Source organism: Pagrus pagrus (genome assembly GCF_965226575.1).
Source record: "Pagrus pagrus genome assembly, chromosome: 6".
Lineage (NCBI taxonomy): Eukaryota > Metazoa > Chordata > Actinopteri > Spariformes > Sparidae > Pagrus > Pagrus pagrus.
This window is the reverse complement of record NC_140190.1, coordinates 15488914-15516347: the sequence shown is the minus strand read 5'-3', so window position 1 is coordinate 15516347 and position 27434 is coordinate 15488914. Positions and strand designations below refer to the sequence as shown.

At 40.2% G+C, this 27434-nt stretch overlaps 1 protein-coding gene across 5 annotated transcripts; it reads left to right on the top strand.

Moving 5' to 3' along the window:
- eps15 (epidermal growth factor receptor pathway substrate 15) lies at nucleotides 1–26314 on the top strand. 5 transcript variants are annotated; one of them, XM_084355559.1, is made up of 25 exons: nucleotides 1–93; nucleotides 3207–3248; nucleotides 3980–4069; nucleotides 4171–4218; nucleotides 4314–4409; nucleotides 4612–4674; nucleotides 5077–5202; nucleotides 5815–5874; nucleotides 6224–6454; nucleotides 6704–6849; nucleotides 7866–8022; nucleotides 9321–9403; nucleotides 12693–12765; nucleotides 14266–14427; nucleotides 14563–14760; nucleotides 14965–15387; nucleotides 15617–15697; nucleotides 15924–16089; nucleotides 16334–16378; nucleotides 16532–16929; nucleotides 17356–17425; nucleotides 17556–17626; nucleotides 18750–18885; nucleotides 19093–19286; nucleotides 23888–26314. In XM_084355559.1, exons 1-25 carry the CDS (start codon nucleotides 40–42, stop codon nucleotides 24029–24031), a joined length of 3357 nt encoding a protein of 1118 aa, XP_084211685.1. In that variant the 5' UTR covers nucleotides 1–39; the 3' UTR covers nucleotides 24032–26314. The 5 variants fall into 5 exon arrangements, with proteins under 5 accessions (XP_084211685.1, XP_084211686.1, XP_084211684.1 ...); XM_084355560.1 differs by having other exon boundaries at nucleotides 23885–26314; XM_084355558.1 differs by having other exon boundaries at nucleotides 16334–16929.
- The last annotated feature ends 1120 nt before the right edge of the window (nucleotides 26315–27434 follow it).

The window sequence follows — 27434 nt, the reverse complement described above, 5'->3', positions numbered from 1 at the left end:
TTTACAGCGGCCTCTGTCTGTGTCTGGCAGCAGTGCAGCATGAAAGCAGTGGGAAACAGAAACACTATGGCTGCCACTCTGTCTCTTACTCAGGTAACACTGTCTTACAACTCAAATATAACGACTGCAAACGTTTCGTGGCCTCTCTTTGCTCTGCTCGGAGACATTTCAACTGTGTTAGTGAAACCGGGTGGGCAGAAAGGCGAGCTTACCTCGAGCCTCGGCTCTCTTTTTGGAAGTTTAGTCCTGCTGTGACTGGGAAAAGTTTCTGCCTAATCTCTTTGGGGACTGCGTAAGGGCGTAGCTAGCTAGCTAGCCTGCTAGCTAACAGCTAGTTAGTGTGCAGTGTTGGGCTGTTTTAGAGCCGCTTTATCAAACTTGAGATAAGCCATGTAACGTTACTTTGCTTCGTTTCGGCGGGAGGTGTTTATTGAAGCGTTTTGTACTGCCTCGTTTTGCTGCAGGCTAGTTGGTCCTGGCCAAAGAGGTGTTAATGCGAGATACTCATGTGTGGCTCTGTTGTGGCTTTACTGTCATTTTTAAGCTAACTTGTAAAGCCACTGCTAACATTGCTTTCCGCTAAAAATCAAGCAAGTTACGGACATTATTCGTTATAGCCTCACATTACGCAGGGTGCTCGTGTAGCTTGCTATAGACTGAGTAACCAACCTGCTATTATTAGAAGTAAACATGCTTCACTGACTGGGTTAGTGTTTTTCTCTGTGACCTTCCTGAAGTGGACAACGTCAGTTTACTATTAGCCTGTTAGCTGCACTGTGTCCTATACAGAAAAACTCAAAATAATCTTGTCAGTTGTTTTGCAATCTGTAAGGGGAAGTGAGCTTGAGTAGCCCATTAGCCAGCGCTGCTGTCACAAAATGTCAGTCTGCTGCTAGCTATGCTAGATCCTGAAGTTTGTGTGGACATGTGTTTGTTTGCATGCACAGCAAATAAGTTATTTAGCAGGTAGCAGCCAGGTGTAATAAGTAGGTTACAGTCCCAGACGTGTTACCTGAGCCTCTGTTGCCTCTAACAACAAACAGGAGCTTTCTGAACTCAAACACATGAGTTGACATCTCTGTGTGTTGTCAGACCTCATTGCTGCTTTACTACTAAATAATCCTCCCACTGACCTACTGTTCACTGTTGCTGCTGCCATTAATGTGTTTTACTGCCATGTCTGGATTAGAGTGGTGAAATCACCAGAACAAACCAGACTGGCCCGTCAACTCCCGCACTGTAATGTATCGTGCTATCTGCTGCAGTTTTGTATGGGCTAGTGGCTGGGGAATGATTGAGGGGTGTTGTTTTTTCAGTGCTCAATTAAAGAGTCACCAGTACAATGACCGCAGTGTTACAGCCGCCAACAGTTCCAGGCACACTATTGTGTGTGCCACAGAAATAAGTTGCATTGGCCAGAGAAAGATAAGTGTGTGTGGACAGTTATCTCGCTGTAAATTGGCAGTTGACAAAGCTTACAGACGACTGTACTGGTCACAGAGTGTTTTACTTCAGGCTCGTCTTCTTTGTCCGAGCGATTTGTGCAAGTCTGTAACAAGACTGAGATTTTAACAGATCTCTACTGTATACCCTTACATGCCATGATTTTTTCTCTGTGGAGGAGCTTTACGACAGCTTTAACCACTGGTTGGATTAGCCACTCCCCAGTTGATTCACATTTCAGACAATTACTGTCCACTCCTTTCCTCCTTCGCTGCACCTGTCGATTTGAAAAGCACAACAACCAATTGTCAGTTTCAGCTATATGGAGAAGGAAATGCTGATTCTTTTCCTGTTCGGCCCAGCAGTGGACGGTCGTATAAACATAAGGGGTGCTTAGGGAGGATGTGAAAGAGCGCCATGTTGGCCGTTGTCTGTGAAGTGACGTCCTGTTGTAACCGTCTAAAGCTGACCATCAGTAGCCTTGGGAAGTGTAGCCTATATCCTGAAGTCAGACAGCTCACTAGTCATTACTCTTATCTGCGTGCAACTCGGCAGAAACCTCCTGTATCATCGTGACTCACAGAAGTTCATTGTATGGCGTAAGACATGTATTGTATGTCTCCAGCAAATTTCCACATCTTTGCCAGGAAGCCTCCCAAGTAATTATTGCCAGGATTAGCCAGTGATGACATCACTGAGAAAGCTAATGCAGACAACTTTGATGATCACTCGTTTAAGTCATTTATCAAGCAAGAGTGCCAAACATTTACTGTGAGCACCTCAGTGAATGGGAATATTTGTCATTGACGTTTTTCTCAATTTTCAATTTCAAATTCAAATGATAGAAAATAATTATGAATTGTAACCATCTGAAATCTGTAGCATACTGTCATGTGTGGAGTCATCATGTTGCCTCATGCTACTTGTAGGCCAGTCTTCCTAAACTGTCTGTGATGCAGAAAAAAATACACTACTGTGGGTCTGCCACTAACAACTTTTTCATTGTCGATTAAACTGTCAGAAAATGGTGAAAAATGTCGATCAGTGTTTCCCAAAGCCTAAGATGACGTCCTCAAATTGCTTGTTTTGTCTGCGTCTGAAGAAAAATCAATCAAGCTAACAAGCTGGAATGACTTTTTTTTTTGTAATTGCTCAAACATATAATTGATTTTCAAAATAGTTGATGATTAATGTCATAGCTGACAACCAATCAGTTAATCGCTGCAGCTCTAGACTTCTTCTTTGTGGTGAAACGGGTCTTATGAGAGCTATTCTGTAGCACAGTGAACTAAATGACATCTGTTCCTTTTGTCTGAGCGGTGATCAAAGTGTTAATTTTCCCATCGGCAGATGTTTTTTGGCCATTGACAAACAATTCAGCTGTTTTACACATTGGTTGTAGTCTGTGTGTCTACATCCTCCATCTGTCTTTTTTTTAACAGTGCCTTAGCTCAGTGAATGACACGCTTTCTGTAGCCAGCAAACACCTGCTGACCATTTGAGTTTGTAAACTGAATCTGGAGAGTTTATAGAGCATATTAGTAATATTAGTAGTTCATTCTCTGTCAGATTGTTTTAAAGTTAAGTTGTAGGGATTTGATGAATTTCATGCAAAACCTAAAAGAGGCAACCTGAGCAGACACAAGGTTTATTTTATTTTTTTACAGTTCACTACAAGTGCTTTTAAATGTGATAAAAGCTAGCGTGGTTGGATAAAGTCTGTAAACTTTAATTTGTGTATTGTATTTTTTCTTCTCTGACAGCTCTCCAGTGGAAATCCCATCTATGACAAGTACTATCGACAGGTATGCAAATACATCTTACCAAAAACAGCAAAGTATAGTTTATTGATATTAGGCTATGGTGTGTTTTACACACACTACGTCTTTTACATTGCTTGAAATGTGTGTTCATGTATTACTAAATAGTGAGCCCATTACTGCTGTGTGATAAAGTCATTTAAACATGATTTGAGTGCTGCTATATTGTGCTATAACTTGCTCTAGATATAAAGTACAAAGAAAAACAGATGTTGAGAGAAACACCGATACTAAACAAACATTTTTTTTTGTAATTTAGATCCGCTGACCCTTAAACTGTAAACTAGCTTTAGGTAAACTGTAGTGTTGCAACGAGCAGTGATCTCTCTGCTCGGTTTTCTGTGTCCACAAAAGGAAGTACTTCTATGAATTAATAATGTTTCCCTTTGCCCGACATGTCAGGGGAGCTTGCTGTGAGCCTCATGAAAAACTACTAACAGATCCAATATCAAGCTAATAGACTGCTGAGAAAATAGCTTTGGTTTATTATCAGTATTGATTTAAGTGACTCCTCTATCCCACGGTGAGATTGTTACAGTTTTCAGTTGCTCTCTGTTTGCTTCCCTGTCACTGCTGAGAATACACTCGCAGCTTTCCTCCAGTGTTATGGTCTAAAGCTAATGGCTAAAACGAAATATTTCATAGCATTACAGCCGTGTTACTGATGTCAATCAGATGGTAAAAGCTCTAATAGCTGTGTGTGTGTTTGTGTGCAGGTTGATCCGACTGGCAGTGGGCGGGTGGCAGCGGCTGATGCAGCTCTCTTCCTGAAGAGGTCAGGCCTGGCTGACTTGGTCCTGGGGAAGGTGAGGAAAGAGTCCAATCAGGGCAGCAACATCACTTATTTGTTTCCTGTTTTATGTGTCTATGTTTATGTTGACTGTCATTAATGTGTGTGTCTCTGTAGATCTGGGATTTGGCAGACTCTGAACGTAAAGGTTCCCTTAACAAGCAGGTACAAATGCAAATCATTATGGACTAGTTTTTCTTTGCATCAAGTGCATACCATCAGCTAGATTTATGTCACATACTGTGCCTCTGTTCTCTCAGCAATTCTTCATAGCATTGCGGTTGGTGGCCTGTGCTCAAAATGGCCTGGAGGTGGCGCTCAAGAACCTTCATGTGGCAGTTCCTCCCCCAAAATTTGTAAGTTTGCCTCTGTGTCCTTCATCAGGCTCTGTTAATGCTCTTAAAGTCAACCCCAGTGTTATAACATGACAGACAGCTAAAATTCTCTTATACTGTCTTTTAGCTTTACTGCAACAGCAATTAAATATACTGTTTTATTTCATGCATTACATATTTTTGATTCAGAGTCAAAGACTAACTGAGTTTTGTTTATCACCAGCATGACACGAGCAGCCCGCTTTTGGCAGGAGGAGGGGCTGTTGACATTCCCTGGGTTGTCAAGGTGAGGCACTCGCTAACTCGTTTGTTATCTTTCTATCTGTTTATTTATAATCTGCTTTAATATCTTTGTCTACCTCTTAAATATGTTCGTCATAGAGTCTGCTTTTTTGTTGTGCTAATGTAAAATGTCAAATAATCAAGTCTACTCAAATATGACACAGACCATTTGTTCATAAATATTGACTATAATACTTTAAAGTCAAGAGCGCTGCTTGACCCACAGCAGTAACTTTTATGATTTATTTTCACAGCTGTTATTTTGGAATTTCTCGTTGCTTGTTTAACTTTCTGGAAACGTATTACTGTATAGTTCTTCAACAGACATAGCATTTTTACTTGAGTCATTTATTTGATTACTTGGCCTCTAATAATTGTATTACTGTTTTCTTTCGTTATTCTCCAGCCCGAGGAGAAGTTGAAGTTTGACGCCATCTTCGACAGTCTGGGTCCAGTAGGGGGGATTCTAACAGGAGATAAGGTCAAGCCTGTCCTGCTCAACTCCAAACTGCCAGTGGACATCCTCGGCAGGGTATGATCCAAAAACAAAAGTTTAATCTGCTGATAAAATGATGCAAAGTGACAAAACTTAGGGGAGAGATCATATGCTTTTGTGTAACATAGCAGAAAAAGTTAATACAATTTTAGCAGATGGCTTAACATAAAGCAAGTAAAAGTAAAAAGTGACAAATTGTAAACCTTAATATGAGAAAGGAAAAGTCAGGAGTGCTCAGACGTTTAAAAAAACATGTGATGAAGGTGCTCTTAAGTAGGGAATACAGAAGTTCAGAGAAAAGAAGGATCCAAGGCACTTACCTGTCAAAGTTTTAAAAAAATAAAACAAATCTTCACCCCGATGGCTATTTAATTCTGAAAGAACATTAAAACATTGACGATGCATCTTAGAATCGAGTTGAGTAGCCACTGGTGCTAGTGTCACAAACAACTAAAGGATGACAAATAAAACCACACACTGCAGAGAGGTGAAAAAGGGATGTGAAATTAAGAGCTGGTTGGGTAGAAAATTAAATCAGAGAGGAAGTGAGAATAGGTTTTGAGTCAGGGCTTTCAGGGTCATGTATCATATACCACATATACTTGTAATGATGCATGCTTAACAATTATATGTGTGTCTGTGTTGAAGGTGTGGGAGCTCAGTGATATCGACAGAGACGGCATGTTGGACAGAGATGAATTTTCTGTGGTAAGAAATGATCTAATATCACACAAAGAAACCAGATAGGTCACAGCTACAGCCTTGGGTTGGTTTTAGCGCAGGCTGTTTTGCATTGATCCACCAGACGTATTGACATTTTCAAAAAGGTGTTTTTGCTATTAGATTTGGAAGTTTAAACACCAATTTTTTTGTTTGTGTGCTTGTATTTTACATGTAGTCTGTTTATATATTATTAACAGGCTGTGATAATAATTTCTGTCGCCCTGAATCGAACAAATTCCAGACTCGTGGAAGAGGTGTGAAGACTGAATAACTAAAGGATGGTTCATTCATTGGTAATTGCCTTCAATCATTGATTTTTGTTGCCCTCTCCCAGGCCATGTATCTGGTGTACAGAGCTCTGGAGGGCGAGCCTGTTCCCATGTCCCTACCACCTCCCCTGGTTCCACCCTCCAAGAGGAAAAAACCCTCCGTGCCTCCTGTGATGCCCCTGTTACCCTCGCCCCCCTCGGTCAAAGACAGTCGCTCCTCCCACGCTGGGTCTAAGACCATGCCCCATCCCCCTAAACCCGCCCCAGCTCCTGTCCCAACACCAGCAGCTGCCCCTGTGAGTACTGGACCTGTCTCTCCTGTGCATGTGGTACCTTTATTATAGTAGCTGCAATCACAAACATTTAAAATGCATTCAAACTGGATAGTTCAGTGTGTTTTTCAAAAGAACAAGACAAAAAGGAGTCTGAAGAAGGTAAGTAAGTGTTCAGTTGGAGTTGGTGTTGTGTCATCTGTGTAAGTTCTGTTAAATTCAATTATGAAGCCACTCTGGTGCTAGTTAAAGTCTGTCTTGTTGCCTGTGCAGTGGGTGGTGTCGCCAGCAGACAAAGCAAAGTACGATGAGCTATTCAGCAAGACAGACGGGGACATGGACGGCCTTGTGTCTGGACCTGAAGTCAGAGATATCTTCCTCAAGACGGGGCTTCCCTCCGCCACACTTGCACGTATATGGTAAGTATTTTGTTAATTGATGTGAAACCTTTCCACTTGGTCTTTATTAAAAATGTTGTTTTTGTTAATTGCTCTTAATCTTTTGTCAAGTCTATTTATATTTGGCAAGAATTTCATTTTTTGTCTCAAGGGGCTTTACAATCTGTACAGCTTCAACACCTTCTATCTTAAGATCGTTGACTTAGATAAGGAAACATTCTCCCCAAACAAAACCCTTAAATGGAAAGAAAAGGAGGAAACCTGAGAAAGAGCAACAGAGGAGAGATAACCTCTTCTACGTAGCACTTCAACATTTGGTCGATGAATTGATTAGTATTTTTTTTAGACTATTTTGATAATCTATTAATTGTTTCAGTCATTGTTCAAGCAAAAATGTCAAAATATTTGCTGGTTCCAGCTTCTAAGATGTAAGAATTTTCTGCTTTTCTTTGTCATTTATGTTCGTAAAAGAATAGGAATTGGATTTTGAACTGTTGGTTGGACAAAAGAAGCAATTTGAAGATGTCACTTTGGGCTCTGGGAAATCGTGATGAGCATTTATCACAGTGTTTTTTTCGACATTTTATATATAACATTAATCTGTTAGCTTTAAAAAGTAATCGACAGATTAATCGATAATGAAAATTATCGTTGGTTGCAGCCTTACGTCTAGGATGGACCAACATGTAAGAAACTTTGCAAAGTTTGTTAAATAAAGTGGAAACATTTTTGAAGAAACCCAGTTGTCCGAGAACATATTGTTTGTAATTTAAGCTGTAATATGTCAGTCCTGGGTGATATTGTTGCAGGATAATAACAGCACTGCAGTGCGTGCTGGCACATGTGACCAGGACAATATCACACATATGGATTTTTACCTTCACATGGCTAATTAGCTTCAGTCCTGTTCTCACTGTGCTGTGTTTTGGTTTCCATGACCCCTGAACGAGATGATCAGTCAGGCAATCAAAAATAGCCGCTGCCTGGGGTGTAAATCGTTACACTCTTATGTAACCTGCCTCTGTTTGTGTTCTCAGGGAGCTTTGTGACATTGGAGACATTGGGAAACTGACTAGAGAGCAGTTTGCCCTGGCGCTTCATCTGATCAATCTGAAGCTGACCAAAGGCCTGGACCCTCCGCAGAGTCTGTCCCCAGAGATGATCCCTCCGGCTGACAGACAAAACATCAAACAGGTGAGTCACTCCAAGCACTCATCACTATGATTGATAATTATAGGTGTCTATATTTTTTTGGTATCCATTCAATATAATGACGCAGAAAAAGAGCATACATTTGGCATTAAACAGAAACAGCGGTACAGGAGTAGTGATAACATTGAGATACAATAAGCAAGTGATAGTAGTTTGAATTACTGTTGGTCTTGAGCAATGCTGCCTGGTATCCATTGTTCATATTCTGTAGCTACAGTAACAGGAGGACATCTGGTGTTTTTCTTTTTCATTGCAAAAAACAGAATCTTTAATCATATACGTCTTGGTTTTTGCCTGTCTCTGGATGTTTATTATGTTTTATATATTATTATTTTAGTATACTATAATAATAAAACTGATTTTATTTGTATATTTTGATAAGTCATGGTCCCTTGTTTCTCCTGCATAATGGATTTTTTTAAGCTTGGATCTGCATGTCTTCCCTTTCCTCCTTATGAACACTTTTATGTTGTTTCCTCTGTGCCTGCTCTTTAAATTTTTTACGTTTCGTCCACTTCACGTGTGCAGCGGGATGATCTGAGTGAGTGTGTGGTAGTTTACTGACTCTAAGGCATCTCATTACTTTGAACAGGCTGCCTCTCTTTGTCATCTTTCTGCCTTGTCTGACTGAATTTTCTCCAAATTTATATTTCTAAATCACAAGTTACATCACTATTTGCCCCCGAGTGTCTCGTCATTAGCCGTCTAAATATTTATGCATGGCAGCTAAGCTGACAAGAGAAGAGGTCACTGTTAAAAGTATTTGGAGATGCACCGACGGTACAGAGTCCGATCTATAGATGTAAACCATTGGCTCGAAGATTAGATATTTTATGTTATAGAATGTACACGCGAAGAGTGGTTGTTGGTGTCTCTACCTTCATAACATCAGAAAATAAAATTAAATCCAGCACAGTAGATATATTTGAGCAAAACCCTTGGACCCAGAGCTTCTCTCCATCACTAGTATCCTCCCAGCGTCATTACTCATTACTCATCTTTACCCCTGAGTCAGTCTCCCATCCCTGCCATTGTGCAGAATTTTAGTAATGTGCTGTGCTGTGATAGTATTTTTTTCTCTTCAACTGTAATTTGTCATTTCATCCACATATAAGTAATTTTGCAGTTTTCTCTACTGTTACAAAATTAGTCGATACCTTCCATATGTGATTAAAGGTCATTCTTAGCTCAGAATATAGGAAGTTTCATGATGTTAGAAGTGTTTTCCCTTTAGTCGATAGTTTTATCCTCTCTTTCTCTCTGCCTCGCTTCCTCTCCAGAACAATGTTGCTAACCTGGCAGCTGACTTCTCTGCCATCAAGGAGCTGGACTCTCTAAGTAACGAGATTGTCGAACTACAAAAGTAAGCTTTTGTTCCTATATTTCTTTATTTTGTTCTTCCTTTTGCAATTATTATGACAGATATTAAGATTGCGATATGATTGGTGGGAATGATGTTTTAGCATCACAATTTTCATGATGATGACGATGATGAGACATTTGACGGGGTCTGTACCATCCTGTACTGACCAGCAGGATGCAGTGTTTTCCACAAACTGAGCGGGACATGGTGGGCTGCCCAATTAAATTTTATATGTTGGGAAACACTGGTTCTGGTATACACGATTATATCACTCTCACTCTCTCATACTTCCTTTTAGCACTCACGCCCACAGCCTCAAATGAAAATATATAAATAGTGTTTTGCTGCAGCCTACGAAACACAGCAGATGGCTGTAAAGCCGAGTTATGTAGCTGCTGTTGACAGTGAGGTGGAAGAATGACGGGCAGAATATGCAATATTCACCCAACTTCATGTATTCACCTCTACTTGATATGTTTTATACACTATAATACACTTTTCACTATTTCTGTCAGAAACATCTAGCCAAAATAATTTTTAAAGAATTAAATATGTTGACCAGATACTTTATAAGCAAGAGAGAGACAGAAATAACATCATCTTTAATAAAATACAGATTTAAATATCAGTTCTTCTTTTTGACAGTTCCTCTTATTTCAGTCATGCTTTATTTCTCGCTTTAAAGGTAGATGCAAAAATCTTGTTGCGCTGCTTTTTACATGTAGTGTTGGTTTTGCAGAGGGTTGGTATCAGTATCACTTGTAATGGATTTAAATGTCACAAGGGACAGAATTTAGCTTCCCTGTTCTGGAAAGCTGAGAGTAAGAAGTGAGAAAGTTCCCTTCCACCCCATCCCCCATAACTTTGAATACAAATGCACACACAGATGTGTACACACACACACACACACACACACACACACGGACAGCTGTTCGAGGTGAGAAAGATGGAGTGAAATAGAAACTGAGAATGTGACTGAGATCAGAGCTTCAGACAGGCAGCAGATCGAGAAGAGCTAGAAAAGATGATGCATGTTTGCGACTGCTTCAGAGTGTGGCAGCGACCTTCAGTTAAAGTGGAAGAGGCTGGTGAGGATGCTGATGATGATGATGAGGGGTAAGGGGAGAACACAAGTGATACTCAGCTTGAGTTGACTGCTGGTTTGCTTGTAGAAGATGTTTTGTTATCAAGGGAATTGTGCATTTTGATGTAAGAGGAGAGAGAGAATATAAAAATAGCTGCTGTTATTTTCAGTCTGTGTTGAAATGGATGACAAAGGATAAGTGCTTTATAAGGTTCATACAATTTTTTTGTATTGTTGTGTTATTTGTTGCTTTTAAACAACAAATAGACATCATTCATACTGAAATGTTTCCTTTTGTTTAGGATGTTGTTACATTGCTTTCAGAGCTGAAACAATACTACACATTTAATAATTTGTTAATCCTATCATTAGTCTTAACATTATATCACACTCTCATAGCCTGTAGTGCATTTTATAGTTAGTCTGCCTCAACAGACAAAAATAATTAACAATGTGAGAAATCAATGGAGCAGCCTGGTGAAAATGACATAGTCACCAGGTTTTATTAAAATAAAATAAGATTCTCCTTTTGAAAATGTGATCAATTGAAACAACAGTTCTTTCCAGATGCGTTCAGTATTTGTGAAAAGCACGTTTAGCTGAAACAAAAGTGTCGGTCAGGATATAAAGAAATTCTTTAATGTTTTTGTTGTTCTCCATGTTATATGCATTTGTTACAAATATATAATGCACCTTTACAAATAGCTTTAATATGTTCAAGAAGTCTGAATCGAAAAATATTAGATAGGTATGTGACACAATTCGAGTGTTGGATATCCGTATGTGGTCCAAATAAACCCTACTACCATACCAAGACTCATGCATAGCTAGTGCTGCATTCTCATGCTCCTCGAATGGTCCCAGTTCACGAGTTGGGAAGTAATTCTTCCAACTTCCAACTTGTGCGTGAAGTCCGAATGTTGGGGCAACATGGACGCCACAAAGAAGTTGTTTTGCATTTTATCGCTCAGGGCGTTTAAACAACTCGTTCACTGCTGTTTCCAGTATTTCTGTGACAAGGAAGGGCAGAGGAAAGGGATTATGTAAGCCATGGAATACATTTCACAAATATGCATGTTACCATCAACCAAATGTTAACTTTTGTCTGTCATGTTTCAGCGTCATATGACGGTAACTCATGTACCAACATTTTCTCCAACTTGTGGGGGCGTTCAAGTGAATTTTCCCAGTTGGAAAAATGTTTCTCAGATTATTCCGACAACACACGGTGGCACGAGTAGGGCTCCAAGTAATGATTAATCATTTAATCTATTAAATGTCAAAAAATTATTTAAAAAATGCTCATCACAATTTATGAGAGCCTAAATTGCTACTTTTGTCCAACCAACAGTCCAAAATGCTTAATTTCTTTATGTGCTATCATAAATGACAAAGAAAAGCAGCAAATTCTTACATTTAAAAAGCTGGAACCAGCAAATGTTTTGCTTGAGAAAAGGCTTTCATGCTTTTTTTAGATTATCAAAAGAGTTGGAAATTATTTTTCTTTCGTTCCACTAATCTTTGCAGCTCTACTTGAAAGGCAAATGGCACTGAAATCCTGACCAGTAAGAAAACCTTTTACTGTAACACACATTTGAAGTAAACTGAAACATCTGTGCCTTTTGATATGCTTAACAATAGCTGAAAACAAAGTACACATTTATTAATTGTCAGTTTGGGAACAATAATTATGCCTCCTTCCTCCTGTCTCCGCCCTGTTTCATTTCCTGTCTGGCTGGGTGGATTAAAGAGTGAAGTAGAGAGGATGAACATACAGGCAGCACGAATGATGGATGTTGTAGGTTGGCTCATCATCACTCGTCCCTCCTCCCTCCCTTCATCCTCCAGGCAGCCATCTGCTTCTCACTCCTCATCTCCCACACATTTGACTGAGCAAGCACATGCTCACTTTCCACAACACACTCACCCTCACCGCATTTACAGCGCCGTGCATCCGCAAGCCCTCAAGTCTCACACGCATTCCACCTTTCTTCATATCAGGTCACACACCTGCTTTTCAGGCGGCTCCCTCTGTACTGTGGAGTTTTGATTTCAGGACATTATGGTGGTTCAGGGAGAAGAGGTGGTGGTGGTTCAGGGGAAAGAAACGGAGAGCTGGTTAGGGCTGGGTGCGCTTGGAGTACCGGGTCTACCCTCCATGTCCTTGGTGGCTAAATACTCCTGTTTCTTGTGCTGGGCCCCCAGGGAGAAGAGCACTGTGGAAGAGGAGATCAAGGAGAAGGAGGAGGCCATCAGACAGCGCAGCAGCGAAGTGCAGGTAAGGTCTCGCTGTCTCTGTTTGTCTGTGAGTACAGTGGATACAGAGAGAAGAGAGATTTATTGGCAGGAAGGATCGATGACATGGTCGCGTAGATATTTTCTTTAATTTTACCAGTGCACATATATAAGCATGTTTGTATTTCCTTTGCTTGCCCCTTTTAAAAAAATAAAAAATCCAGATCAGACAGAGCAGATGATAAGAGCCATAGGTGCGAAAGCAGCTTGTCCTCTTCTGTTGTAATTATATACTGGAGGAGAAGATCAATAATACATTTGGCCGGCAGTCTCAGACGCTGTGTTCAGAACACACAGTTAATGTCTCTCCGAGAGGGAGAGGCTGCTGTCCTTGTGTAGGCGTGTCAGCCTGCTCTGAGCCTGAGAGATGGGGCTCTATTTTTGGGAGCTGATGACTTAAAGGGCTAGTCTGCTCCGCTTCGGGGAGTTCAGTCTGATGCTGAAGTGTGAGGGTGGATCTCAAGGGAGTCTCACGCTGATGTAGCTGAATTTCTGAGCTGCGCTGCAGGGTAGCCTCAAGTGCTTTTGGCTATTTATACCGTAATGTGTTTTCTAAATATATTTCTTGACATCACATATTGTTGTTGTCGTGATCTGTGCTGTTACCACGGCCCTGACTCCACAATAAGATTTCCCCTGCAGTATTTTACTCAAATGTTTGGAATTTATTTGTGGCAGCGAGCTCTGACATCTGTCATGTAAAAGTCGGCTGCAAAACGGCACTGGTTTCACAGGCCAAGTTCTGACTAGGGGAATAATTTTCCAGTGTACACATGCTGGATGATTTCTCAGCTTTATTTCCATAACTGTTTGAAAAGGACAATGATGCATGCAAAATCACAGCACATCTTTGTAGGTGGGTGTGGAAGAAGATCTATTTAAGTAGGCTGCCCATTTAAGATGTATATATGGGGGGCTGTCGGGATGATATAGAGGTTAAGAGGCAATTCTGTAAATCATGATTGTAACATCCCTGGATTGAGTCCAGCCAGAGACCTTCACTGCATCTCATCCTCACTCTTTTCCCTTTGATTTCTTTTGGACTGTCACTCCTGGCATAAAACCCTTCAGATTAAAAAATAAACAAAAACAGAGGATGTTAACCCTTGGTGTCATCTGGTATACTGACAGACAAGTAGCAATGCTACAAGCTGACACACTGCTTTTGTTCACATATCAGACTCCACTCATTTCTTCCTCCCATCACCATGTTTTGCACGCACTTCTATATTCTTCTCAGTGTTGACAGCAATGTAAAAAAAAGATATAGTTGAAAATGTGGATGTTCTTTTATCCCTTTTTAAAGAGCCTCTTGTTGTCCTTTCCCTATCATTCATATTTGAAATCATCTCTATATTCTGTCATTGAGCTCCCTCTTCATCTTTCAGCTTTTCTGTTTCTTTTTAGCAAGGTTTACCTGTAAAAGAACAAACAAACATATATAACTTATTTCCCCGTCTCATCTTTGGCTCGATGTCTGCAGGACTTGCAAGATGAAGTGGCGAAGGAGAACGAGGTGCTGCAGCAGCTCCAGGCCCAGCGTCAGAAGGTCCAGGATGCCTTGGAAGAGCTGGACCAACAGAAAGGCTCTCTGGAGGAGCAGCTGACTCATATTCGTCAGCAGACCAGCCAAGAGACGCAACTGGTAGGTCTGCTAGGATTTTCTTTATTTCAGTCCTGGAAAGCTGCAGAAATGACTCACCACTAGCAAAGTACAACAGTACTATAAAAAATTGACACACGACTCCATTCTCCTGAGTGATGTTTACGTCTGTCACAGATTACATCGCTGACATCGGAGCATGAGGAGCAGGAACAGAGGATATGTCAGTATGAGGAGGAGCTGGTCCAGGCCCGAGAGGAGCTTCTTGCTCTGCAGGAAGAGAGCAGGAAGCTGCAGGAGAAGGTCGAGGCCGCTCAGGAGCAGCTCACACCTCTGCAAGAGTCTGTCCGTGACTCATTTACACAAGTTGCACAGGTCGGTTTGTTTGAATCAGTCTCTCACGCTTATGAACTGTTATAATCCTGGTTCAACCATAAAAGTACTTTTGAAAAGTTTTGAAAAGTGCCATATTAATAATAATAACTGTATTATTATATAAAGATTCTTTCCTCTCCAGAAAATACAAGCCATGTTTTATTTTTCTCAATGTTGTTCTTCTCCATCTCTCTGCCCTCTTAGGTTCAGCAGAAACTGAACGATCTAAAGGTGGAGGAGAGGTCAGTAACTGCCCAGCTCAGCTGGAAGAGAGCCCTGGAGGATAGCTCTCCTGTCATGGTCAATGGATCAGCAGGCCCTACTGCAGAGCTGCACCAGGGGGACCCCTTCCAGCAGGACCTCTTCCAAGAGGACCAGCCCTTAGAGCTGAAGGTGGAAGAACCAGCTGCTTTCTTCATTGAGCAGAAAGAACATTCAGATCAAAAAGAGAAGGAAGTAGAGAACGAGAGAGAGGAGGAAGAAGAGAAGGAGGAAGAGGTTCCAAAGACTCAAGAGGAGGAAAAGATGAAACCCGATCCCTTGGATGATCTGTATACTAGTCTGGCCTCCTCTGATATGTTCAATAATGTATCAGCTTTCACCAAGCCACAGGAGAACACCGTTATGGTAATACATAAACTTATCAGTCATTTTATAGATGGAAAGAACTTAAACTTCTTACTACAGCTACGCTGCTTTTTTTTAAAAACCTTTTTCACACCCAACAATCATGCAAGATCAGCAGTCTTAATGTATATTCCATGTGATAACTAAACAAGAATTGTACCAAATGTAAAATGTTAAATTCTCTGTAAGAAATACTAGTCATCACTGTTTTGTCCTGTCATGTTTCCAGGAACACAGTAGCCCTACACCCGATGTCTCCTCGGAGATCACAGATGATGCTGAGGAATCGCCTAAAGAGAGCCCACCAAAAGTAAAGACCCTGAGTTTGTGCACAATGTTGTTTAGCCAAACAGTTTTTCTAGTAAAATGTGTCTTATGTAAACAGATCGTAAATTTGACGAATATATATGCAGGTGCAAATGCCTCAAAAAGTACTTTCAGGATGCATTGGGATCTGTGTTTTTTAAACACAATGCTGACGTTATTGACATTGTAGTTTTCAAGCGTGTCAGTAGATCTCTGTCGCTGTTCAACAGGCTGCATCACCAGAGCCAGAGAGCAAACAGGAGCCAGCAGAGTCCCTAGAAAACACCAGCACCTCCTCGTTACCACCTCAGGTCAGCCCTCGCTCCATGCCGCCTCAGACCAGCCCTCCCTCGCTGCCTGAGATGGACTTCTTCAATGCAGACCCCTTTACTGACCGTGAGTCCCCACAAACATCTGAAGTTTAGTTAACAGCTTTGTTATCTGCTTTGTGCAGATGTTTGTAAAAAGCTAACCTGCTGCTTCATATTGATTTGTTTCAAAGATAAAATTGTATTTATTCTGGTGTTTGAAGTGTTTTCAGTACCTACAGAATGATGTGATTAACAATTTGTAGACCCAAAGGCTTGTAAATGGCATGTTTATGTAGTCACATTGATTATTTTCTTCTTTCACATAATAGACGATCCATTCAAAGATGATCCGTTTGGGAAAGCAGATGTTGCAGGTAATTTCTCAAAGTTAAATCCTTATTTGAAAGTGATGAACAGGCAAACTCTCTCTTTAATATATATCTCCATCTCTTTTAATATAAAACAAATAACCAATTATGCAATATCTGTATCTCACATCTGTATCTGTTGCTGTTTGTTAAATTTAGATCCATTCGGAGGGGATCCCTTCAAAGGCTCCGACCCCTTTGCTGCAGACTCTTTCTTCGCACAGTCCTCCAGCGTCCCCTTCTCCTCAGACGACCCTTTCTCTGCCTCAGCCGACCCATTTGGTACCACTACTGGCGCGCCAGAGCCAGACTTGTTTGCGGCGAAGCTGAATGACGCAGCAGCTGCACCAGCAGCAGGTCCAGATCCCTTCACCTCCAAACCAAACAATCCTACTTTAGCAGCCAAGGATCCATTCAGCACCACAGGGAACAACATGGCTGATTCTGACCTGTTTGGAGGCAAAGTGAATGCCACTGGTGAAGCGGATCCGTTTGGTTCTCAGGACGGGGGGACAGATCCCTTTAGTTCCTCTCAACCCAGCTCTGACCTGACTGTGGTGAGTAGGACGGCTGTAAAACCTGGTCACAATGTACTCGCTCACAAGTTTAGATTAGGAAAAAGCTTATTTTTCATCATCTAGCCAAACTTTTTAAAGCCTTAAATCCCTGATTATTAAGTCATTGTGGTTAGGAAGTCTAGGAAGCTTTGTTCTTTATACTAATTTTTATAATAGGCATCTGTAGTGTTTCAGTAATATAGCGTATTGTTGTATCTGTATATTTGCATTTGTATTGTTATGCTGCTGTCTTGGGCATGTTTCCCTCGCAAAATAGTAATCAAAAGAGTTGGGTAGAATTTGAAAGCAGTAACAAATTAGTTCCAATTAATCACATGAAGTTTGAGTATATTCATGACAGCAGCTTGAGTTTATTGTACAGTATGTACAAACATAGTATGTTTGATTTGTATGTTCTGTTTTTAGACGGACACTGCAGCAACCAACGACCCGTTCGCTCCAGGTGGTACTTCAGTGAACGCCAGCTCAGATCCAGGTATGACTTGTGCCTTAGCGCCACCCTCTGGGGACAGAGCCCATTGCAGCTGTTGAAACTGTACAAAATGCACTGTTTACAGTTTACAGTAATATATGCTCAGTGACTTTTATATGCTCATGTGTTTCAGATCCGTTTGCTGCTGTGTTTGGTAATGAATCGTTTGGAGGGGGCTTTGCAGATTTCAGTGCCTTGACAAAGGTAATCAAGTGTTGCTGTTCATCCTCTGTGCTTCACCCACACAGAGCTGAAGTAGCTTATAATGGAGTGAAACACACTGAATATCAAGTCAGTAACAATGATTGTCAGTTAAGTTGGTGGGAGTGCAAATTGTTGCGACACAATGAACTCACTTCTGCTGTCATACCAGAACATCCAGGAAGACTGTGAGTGAGTTGTTGAGTGTGTTGTGGTTTTTGTGAGGAAGTATCTGGAACACTTGAACTTAATTCTCCTCTGTGGGGGAACTGAGCACTTTGCACACCAAACAAAGGTGCCTGTTGTATGTACTAATGATAAGTAATGTCATATGTTATTGGAAATGTGACATGTGTTTTCTGGGAATATTTTTGACCAAATGCCTTGACATTATAATAATAATTATGATGACCATTGGTACTTTCACAAAATATTAACACAAAGAGATTTTTGATCAGTAATCATCAGTAACGTGGATATACGTGGTTAAAGGCAAGTATTAGAACAAGTACAGTCTGTTCAGTATTTCATCACTTTACTGCAATGCAGCCTTTAAAATCAGGAAAAAACAAAAACTTATGACATGGGATGATATGCGATTGATCCTCTGATTATTTTCTTGATAAATCGCTTAATTGATGGTCTATGAAATGTCAGAAATAGTGAAAAATGTCCATCCCAGTGTCTCAAATTTCAAAGTTGTTTCTTTAAATGTCTTATTTTGTCAGTCCAAAACACAGAGATATTCAAATTAATATGATATAAAACAGGAAAAAAACAACATTTCCATATTTGAGAGGCTGAAAACAGAATTTTCTGCCATTTTTTGCGTGGAAAATTAATTTCATGTTAAATCGATTTTTCAATATAGTTTTCTTTAGATTGACTAATGAATTTGTCAGCTAATAGCTAATATCTCTGCTCTATATATTGATTAATGATGCACTTATGTTAAAGTGTTTTTTGGTATTTTTTAAACAGCAAATGTTCACTTAATGTACTGTACGGCATCCAGAATGAAGTCTAGCCTATCTATGGTTGGTTTTCTGTTGGGTTTTTTTTGTTGTTGTTTTTGAATACTGTATTTGTGTGATGTATTTGGTTTGGTGTGAACCTTCTGTTTCAGTCAAACGGCTCTGACCAGTTTGGCATCAACAATAAGAACCTGTTCCAGGAAGACAGCCAGTCCGCCGGCTCTGATGTGCCCCCAGCACTGCCCCCAAAAACTGGTACGCCTACGAGACCACCTCCTCCACCTCCAGGTCAGTACTCAGATTCTTTAGTCAAACTTTTGTCAGATTGTAGTGCTCTTATCAGTTAATTCAGGGTGTCTTAAAAGTATGTGTTTACAAATTCTGGTCCGTGCTTGATCTGTCTTTCTACAGTATAACTTGTTTGTTGTGTATCTTTATTGACACCTGTATCTTGTCTGTCTGTTCCTTTTTTTTTTCTTTTTTTTTTTTTTTCAGGTAAGAGATTGTCCATCTCCAGAACAGAGTCCTCCGACTCCTTCCAGCGACGAGGGCACTTCCTTCCACAGCATTCAGGAGACTTCCCCTCCTCTTCCCTGCCTGCCAAGGATCCTTTAGCCGACCCCTTCGCCCCCTCCTCCCCTCCTCGTCACAACATACGGGAAGCTGACCGATTTGCCAGCTTTGACAAAGTGAGCACCTCCCTCTCGCCCTCTCCCTCACCTTCATCTGACTCTCAGTAGTCGTGCCCTCTTCTCCTTTTTTTTTCTCCTGCTAATAAATCACATTAAGTTGTTTGATTAAATCAGAACCATCAACCAAATCAGGCCAGCTTTATAAATCACTCCATCCACTGCCGTTAAAAAGTCCCAAAGATGTGATCAGCTTATGTCAGTGTCACATGGGAGGACATTTGATGATTTGATGACCTCGTTTTCATGAGCTAAGCTAACATAAGCATTTAAATCTTCTATATTTGATTTTGTTTTTCTTGCACCTTGTCTGCTGCTGCTGCTGGTGTATATTTTAGCTCTTTATTATTTCCTTGCCATGTAAAGATTCTTTATACTTGTAATTATTTTTTGTTACTGATTTATTTTGGGATTGCACTTAAGTTAAGCGCTTTGATTGAAGTTGCACTGTCTTACTTTTAAAGGAAATGTACAGAAATGTCATTATAGCAGTTATAGATACGTTCATATATTAACTCTGCAACATATTTTGTCATAACAGACACAGGGTCCTCTGTTCACAAATGAAAGAATATAGACATCTATATCTATGGGTTGGCAGTGGATGGAGAGATGAGAAGCTGCTTGTATTTGGCTTTTGTTAGCCATCCCAACTCAGCACACTGACATCACACCATCTGGCATACTTCATTTTGAGACAAGATATATATTTATGCAAAATGTTTTATTTTATGCACCTTTTTTACACAAAACTGCTTCTCAGGATAGTTTAAAAATTGCCTTTGGTGCAAAGTGGTCCTTCTGGTTTTCACTAGTGACTTGGCTTGGCATCAATATGTAGCTGAGTCAGCACAATTATGGCCCAAAGGCATGAGATCAGTTGCCCTTGAGATGCAGAGGCTGCTGCTTCTTGAGTGAGTGAGTCTATATACTTGAAGCTATCAGTGTGTTACAAAATCATGAGAAAAATGTGTAGCAGCTAGGCTACACTAGAAGATGAGAAATACAATATTTAAAGGGTAACTCCACCATTTTCACCCAGTTGTTGAGTTGCATCATGGTTATTGTAGGTGCCAGCGTTTGAAAATCTGTCCACTGGTCTAGCATTGCCCTCCAATAACACTGTTGGATGTATTCTGGACGGTTTAAAAACTAATCACTGAATGAACTGTTATCCCATGCATTCTTCCTTTTTAAAGCCTGGTGCCTACATTACCCGCAATGCAACTTAGCCATTGGATGCAGTTTATCAGAAAACATGCAGCTTCTTCTGCAACCACAGAAGGCTTTATACTACTTTTTTTGCAGTAGTACTCCGCGAGACATCTAAACACATATTAAAGGTGCTATTTGTATGAAAAGTTTATTTTTCAGTCTCAGGGAATGAGATGCAAAAATCACCTTTTCTTACAAATAGCAACTTAAATGTGTCAAATTGGTGGAGTTACACTTTAATAATTTCTTATAACAAGTAAGAGCTAGGTTGCTGTAAAAAAAAAAAAAAAAAGCATTAGCTTAGAAGAACAAGGGAACTAAAGTCCCCTGGCTGTTTTCTTCTTACTCATTAAAATATGTGTAAATAGTCATATATCTAAGATTCAAATAATCAAAGAAGCTGTATGAAAACGAGTCAATGCACATGGGTTGAACGCTTGTTTATATATCAGGAATAAATTTGTAAAAGTATTAAAATCCTCTCAGCTCTTCCTTTCATGATACTGCATAGAAATGTGCTGTCACACTGTGAATTTGGGATGGATGACTACTATCAAAAGTCTGTTGATGCCTCTCTGGTCACATGACTGCACCCGCATGTCCCCTTTGAACCCCGACCTGCACGCACTAACTGTGTGTTTGATTAGCTGGCTCTCATTCACTCATACCACTGCCTCCGCCATTCTTCAAACCAGCTATTTATTTATCCATGCATCCATCTGTTCATCCATCCATCCTTTCATTTATCAGTTCATTCAACCCTTGTCTGGTCGAGAAATGGATCGCCTGTATTCTCTGTGTGTGTGTGTGTTTGTGTGTGTGTGTTTTTGTGTGTGTGTGTGTGTGTGTGTGTGTGTGCGCCTTCACACCTCTGTCATAAAAGTTGAATAAAGAGTTGAATCAAGGGCACCATCTCTGGCTTCTATGTGCATCCATGACACCACTTTCTGCAAACGCCTGAGCTTTTAAAGGACCGTAGCTACGTTTTTGCATTTGCAGTTCATTTACCACATGATGTGCCTGTACTTCACTCCACCCATGACATTTTCCAAAGCATGCTTTAAATTTAAAATTATTTCCTTCCCTTCTAGCAGCCTGCCCACGTCTCTTCATCAGTTCTTTAATTCCTGTAGTGACCACACAGAAAGCAGGAGAAATACTAACAATTATCTACACTGTGGTAGGCTTTGAAAAATGTTTAGCAATGATTTGGCAAGGATTTTGGAATGAACTAAAACATGCAAAAAACAGCAGTGTGGTCCTTACAAGTATTTTGACAGAATCTCATCAGATCTCTTCAGTAAGTGAAAATAAAGAAGACACAAGTACCAGAGACTGTTTGTGAAGCGTTTCTTTAGCAGTAACACGCATCATTCCTCTTGCTACGTTCTTTATTGATATCTGATTTCATTCACGTTTAAAAGCAGCAGTGGGATGTATCCCCTTCAAGTAATAAATGCATGTTCTCTACTAAATCCGCTATATGTTTCTTCAATGTTTTCATCATGCACGTTCTGCCCTTCTCTACACGGAAATCATCAGCTCTAAAATACTTCCTATCGAACGTCGTCATCGCTTCCTACTTTTCTTTGCATGTTTGGATCTGCACTGGATAACCCGTGATGCTTCTGTCTGTCATTCACTGAGAATAACAAACCTGTCCACACACTGCATGTCCGGTTTTGTATAGATTAACTGATTTAACAGTGTTTTAAAGTTCCCGTCCTCTGCCGTTTGTTGTCGTGAATCTTCAAATGTGATTTTCTTCACACCACTCACATTCGTCCCACAACAAGATCTCCTCTTTCATGTTTATATTCCATTCCTGCTTTTGTCCTGATCAAATGCCTCCACTAGATGTGTGATGACACACCTGAGGGGCAAAGATCGTCACTCTCTTCATGGTCATCTGCAGGGAAACTGATTTAACTGGCTGTTTTTTTCTTGTAGTTTGTTTGTGGTGTGGCTAGAGCTGCAAATAACGATTATTTTCATTGCCAAATAATGGTCTATAACGTCAGAAAATTTGTAAAAAGGTGTGTCACTTTGAGGGATGCTGGCTCATTTTCATGGCTCACTGACGCAGATAAATGTTGAATGACTACAGATTAACAAGTCAAAATGTCCACTGTGTCACTGCGTTCTGAAAATATTCATCCGTTAAGGGATTAGGAGATCTGACAAAGTGATGGCTCTGTAACTTGATTCTGTTTTACCCCCCTTAGAAATATTTTCAGCCATCACACAGGAAGTGCTGAGTACAAGCCACAATACAGTAAAGGATGCCTTTGTCTGTGACCTGCTGCATCACCACCGTAGAGCCAGACAGATGCAGTGACAGTACAATATCAGAATCAGCATGTGTGGCTGCCAATAAGCAACAAGAAATTACACAGGGTGTGAGAGTGCATACAACATAAACTGAAACATCCCTGCTTCGATTCTTCTTCGATTGTTGCATGTCATTCATGGTGCTTTTGTTCCCCTTTTTTTTATTTCCTGGCTAAAATGCCTCGGAAATAGTCTTTCAAAAAAGAGAAAACAAATTGCAGTAGGTATATGCCAAAAATATGTTTAAAAGGTAGCAAATCTCACATTAAAGTGTGTTTACTGGTCTTGGAGAGCACGACAGCATGTGTGAAAAAAAAGTAGTATAAAGCCTTTCGTGGCTCCAGAGGAAGCTGCATGTAATCTGATAAATTCCCTCCAGTGATGTCACTCGGCGGCTAAGTTGCATTGTGGGTAATGTAGTCCAGATTTTGAAAAGCGGTCCACTGGGCCAGCATTGCCCACTCCTATAACACTGTTCGATAGCGCACAAACGGATTATCACCTTTCTTATTCCACATATTTCTTCCTTTTCAAAACCAGGCACCCACATTACCCACAATGCAACTTTGCTGATGAGTGACATCACTGGAGGCAGTGATTTATCAGATTACATGCAGCTTCCTCTTGAGCCAGAAATGTTTATATGAAAATACAATTGGCTGATATATTTTTATCCAATATATCTATTAAAAAACTGTATCAATAATCTCAAACTGACAGGAAAACGAAACATTTCCTCTGAGATATTATTCCTGTAAACATGATTACATGGGATGTTACAAGGCCAGACAAAAAACTACAGCACTAGAGCAGCAATGCAGTTATCAGTTCCTATATGGAGCTTATCATGCTAAATGATAAACATCATGCATTCCATCATCCAGGTATTGTTGTTGTTGGTTACCTGTTATCAGCAGCCTCTGGGAACAAGTTTTTATCTTTGAGAATCTGTTAATTGTACGTGTGTTGTCTGTCTTTGTGTCGTTTGCACGTGTTTTTCTTTCCTTCCCTGTCGTGTGTGACGTGTGTGTGTGTTCTCTGTGTTCATGAAGCAGCAGTATCCGACAGAGGAAGACATGATCGAGTGGGCAAAGCGCGAGAGCGAGCGAGAGGAAAAGGAGCGACTTGCCAGACTCACCCAGCAGGAACAAGAGGACCTGGAGCTGGCCATCGCACTCAGCAAGTCTGAACTCTCCTGAGGATCTCCTTTCCCCTTCTCCTCCACTCCCCCTCCTCCTCCTCTTCCTCTTCCTCCACTGGCCCCGGCTCGGCACGGCACGGCACAGCCTGGCCCAGCCCAGAACGCACCAAAGCAAAGTGGGGACTGCATAGGACTGATTCAGCAGCACCTGCTGACCCCATGAAGAGACTTTCTTCGAATAAACCCACCTCTGAATCTCTTGACGCCCTCTTCTCCTCAGACTGTTCACTGGCGCTGCAGTATCCTGTATTTCTTCCATCCTGTTGGTCTCTGTGGTTTTGTTTTGGAGGAGAGGACCAAGATGGAGTGTACGCTCTAAAGAATGGATTGTTGAGTGAAATGCAGTGAATATGGATTGATGTTAAGATGTTCTCTGTTTATTTCCACACCAGGCTACAAATGCCACTTTAACGTCTCCAGAATGTAATTTATTTAAACATACAGTTCAATAGTAGATTGAAAAGTCCTGTCATTATCCACTAACAGTACTCACTACACTTTATTAAGACTCTCTTTAGCCTCTGACGTTATATTGAGAATTTCATAAGATTGAAATGATTAAAAGTAGATCTGTTATTTCTGGAGAGCCCCACTTTGCTTCCAGCTGTTTATAGATCTTCTGAAACTAACACATGAACTGTGCATAGTTTCAAAACTGGAAGCAGGAGGCACTGTAACCAAATTTAAGAGTGCAAGTCAGTCCTTTTGAACTGTGTACTCTTCGGCAGAGCGCCTGTGAGATTTTTAAAGATATTTTGTTCAGAACAAGTTGACAGAATTCAACCATTTTCTACATGTTTAACTGGAAGTTCCCAGTCCTCTGATATGTGAAATGCATGAGCAGATTTATACTTAAAATCGAACAAATCCACCACAGCTACCATATTCAGCTCCTAGATACTTTAATGTCTTTTTTAAATATCAGCGGTGCAATGCCTGCCTAGCATCTATCTTTGTTAGAGTGTTTATGTTTTGGGGAAATACCGAAAGGATTTAAAACTACATCTATTTCACGTATTGATTAGATTTGAATTAGCATTAAAAGTTCAGGGCACACTACATGGGATTGCACTAAACAAGAACACAACATTCAATATCTGAGATTTAGATAACGCAGCTCTAAAAATGTTGTTTTGTCACCCAAATACTTATTATCTTATAATTTAGGACGATTAGAGACATTTTATTAATGTGACCTAAAAATAGAAACTGGGTGAATGTATAAGTGTGGAAAACCCGATTTATAGCCACTTTATCTGCTCTGTTAACTCTAACATGAATGATGTCGATGATATTGTTAATCCCGACAGCAGTGTATTAACGAAAAGGGTAAATGACCTCAAGTATTCAGCATCCATGTCGCAAATCTCACACCAGGTCCCGTTTCAAAGCGTGCCACTGTCGGTGCTTCTTTTGTTGCATTTGTTTTCTTTTCCTGAATGTTTTTTTGTCCTCCTCTCTGAGAGGCTAACTGGATTTCAGAGTCTTACACAAAGTCAGTAAAAGTTGATTAGTGTCTCTGCGTTTTGGTGGAGCAGTTTGTTTGTCTTCTGTCTGTCCACTTCAGGCTCTGTGAGGATTTAACTTGCAAAAAAAACCCAGCTGGTGTGGTGAGATAAACGCTCCTGTTGCACTGCGTCCTCCTTCCTGTTAACGCCCACACAGCAGCGGCTGGTTGGCCAGTGATTCTTGTGTGTTTCTTCTCCCAGAAAATGAGCTAAGCTACTTAACACTGAGTGCTAAACTGTGATAGAGGGTTTTCGAACAAGGGAAGGCTTGGTCGAACAGCAGGAGGTTTTTCGTTTTCTTTACTACTTTCTGACCAAACGATGCACAACATTTTGGACACCACTTCCTGTTTTTTTTTAACTTTCTCTTTGTCTTGTTCAGAAGGAGCAACGTCATAGTTTTCCTCTTCTCATGTTTGACCAGTTTAATGTCTGTGGTTGATGCTGCACTTTCTACTCGTGTTGCAGTTTATTGTAAATACTAGAGAACCTGTTCCTCACCTTCATCGCTAAGTCATACTACAGTTTCTGGTTTCATTCTTTCTGCTCTAAAGGCCACCAGACATGTTACTGTCACCTGTACAGACTCCTTGAATTTAAAAATCAAAAACCACTTATGTTTCTATAGTCGTACCCATAAAGGCTTTTTAAAACTCAAGCTAATTGTATTTTATTTTGTATTTTCTAACATGTAAGAAAAAAAAATCCTTATTGGAAGGTTTGGCCAGAATATGTAATGCATTTAATTGAAACAGAATAAATATTAAACATGTGTAGTTTTGCAGTTTGTGTGTTCTTACTGGGATCATGTCATGGTATTGTGTCCAGCTGGCAGCGGTGGAGTTTACAGTAGCAATACTGCATTATAAAATACTCTAGTGCAGGGAAAAGGCCTGCATTCATTCATCAATAGCTGTGAAAAAGCAGTAGTGGAAAGTACCTAAGAACATATTCTCCGGTACTTTAGTTAATCCAAACCCATTTTTGAGGAACTTACTTTATACTTCTGCTCCACAACATTTCAGAGGGGTACACCCAAAAATCTAAAACACATAATTAGCTGATGACGTATGATGCAATGCTGTAGATTTAACTACCCAACAGTACACTAAGTAACATGTACTTTAAGTATAAACTTAATAATGCATCTGTGTTAACAAAGCAAGTTGTGCTGGTGATACCGATACTTCCATTCTTTGACTTTCAGAAGAGTTTTAATGTAGGACTTTTACATTGTTTTCCTCCTCGCTCATGAGCCAAAGTACATTACAATGCCAGATATAGTGGAGTAGAAACAGAAAGTAAGAGAAAAGTACCTCAAAATAGTAGATTTTATTAAATGTGCATATGTGCACATATATTGTTCTCTTACAGAGCAATTAGAAACACCAGCATTCAGTCAAAGAATGATTTAAAAATGCAAAAGTGTGGACAGAATAGTGTGTTTTCATGAATAAATAATAAATAAATTATAATAAAGCATATATTATGATAGATAGATAGAAAGATAGATAGATAGATAGATCGCACTTCAGACAGGGTGCGTGCTGAGGCTTTCAGCTGCCCAGCTACAGACTTAAAAAAGGGTCTAAATAACATCTTTTAGGGATCTTCAAGCTGCATGGAACCATCTGTTTGTTTTTTAGATGTTTTATTTAACGTTTTACAACCAGTCCCCATCTACTTCAGTTACTTAGCAGAATGCTGCAACACTGTCCTGCTGTGAAGCTGCAGAAATATCTTGTGGACTGCAAAACTTCACCCACATTTCCATCCGCATGAGGGTGAGTAGATAATGACGGAATTTTGATTTGTGGGTGAACTTATCCTTTAATTAATCATATCCATGCTGACTTAAAGATCCATTGGATGTGCAATTAAAGTCAAATTAAA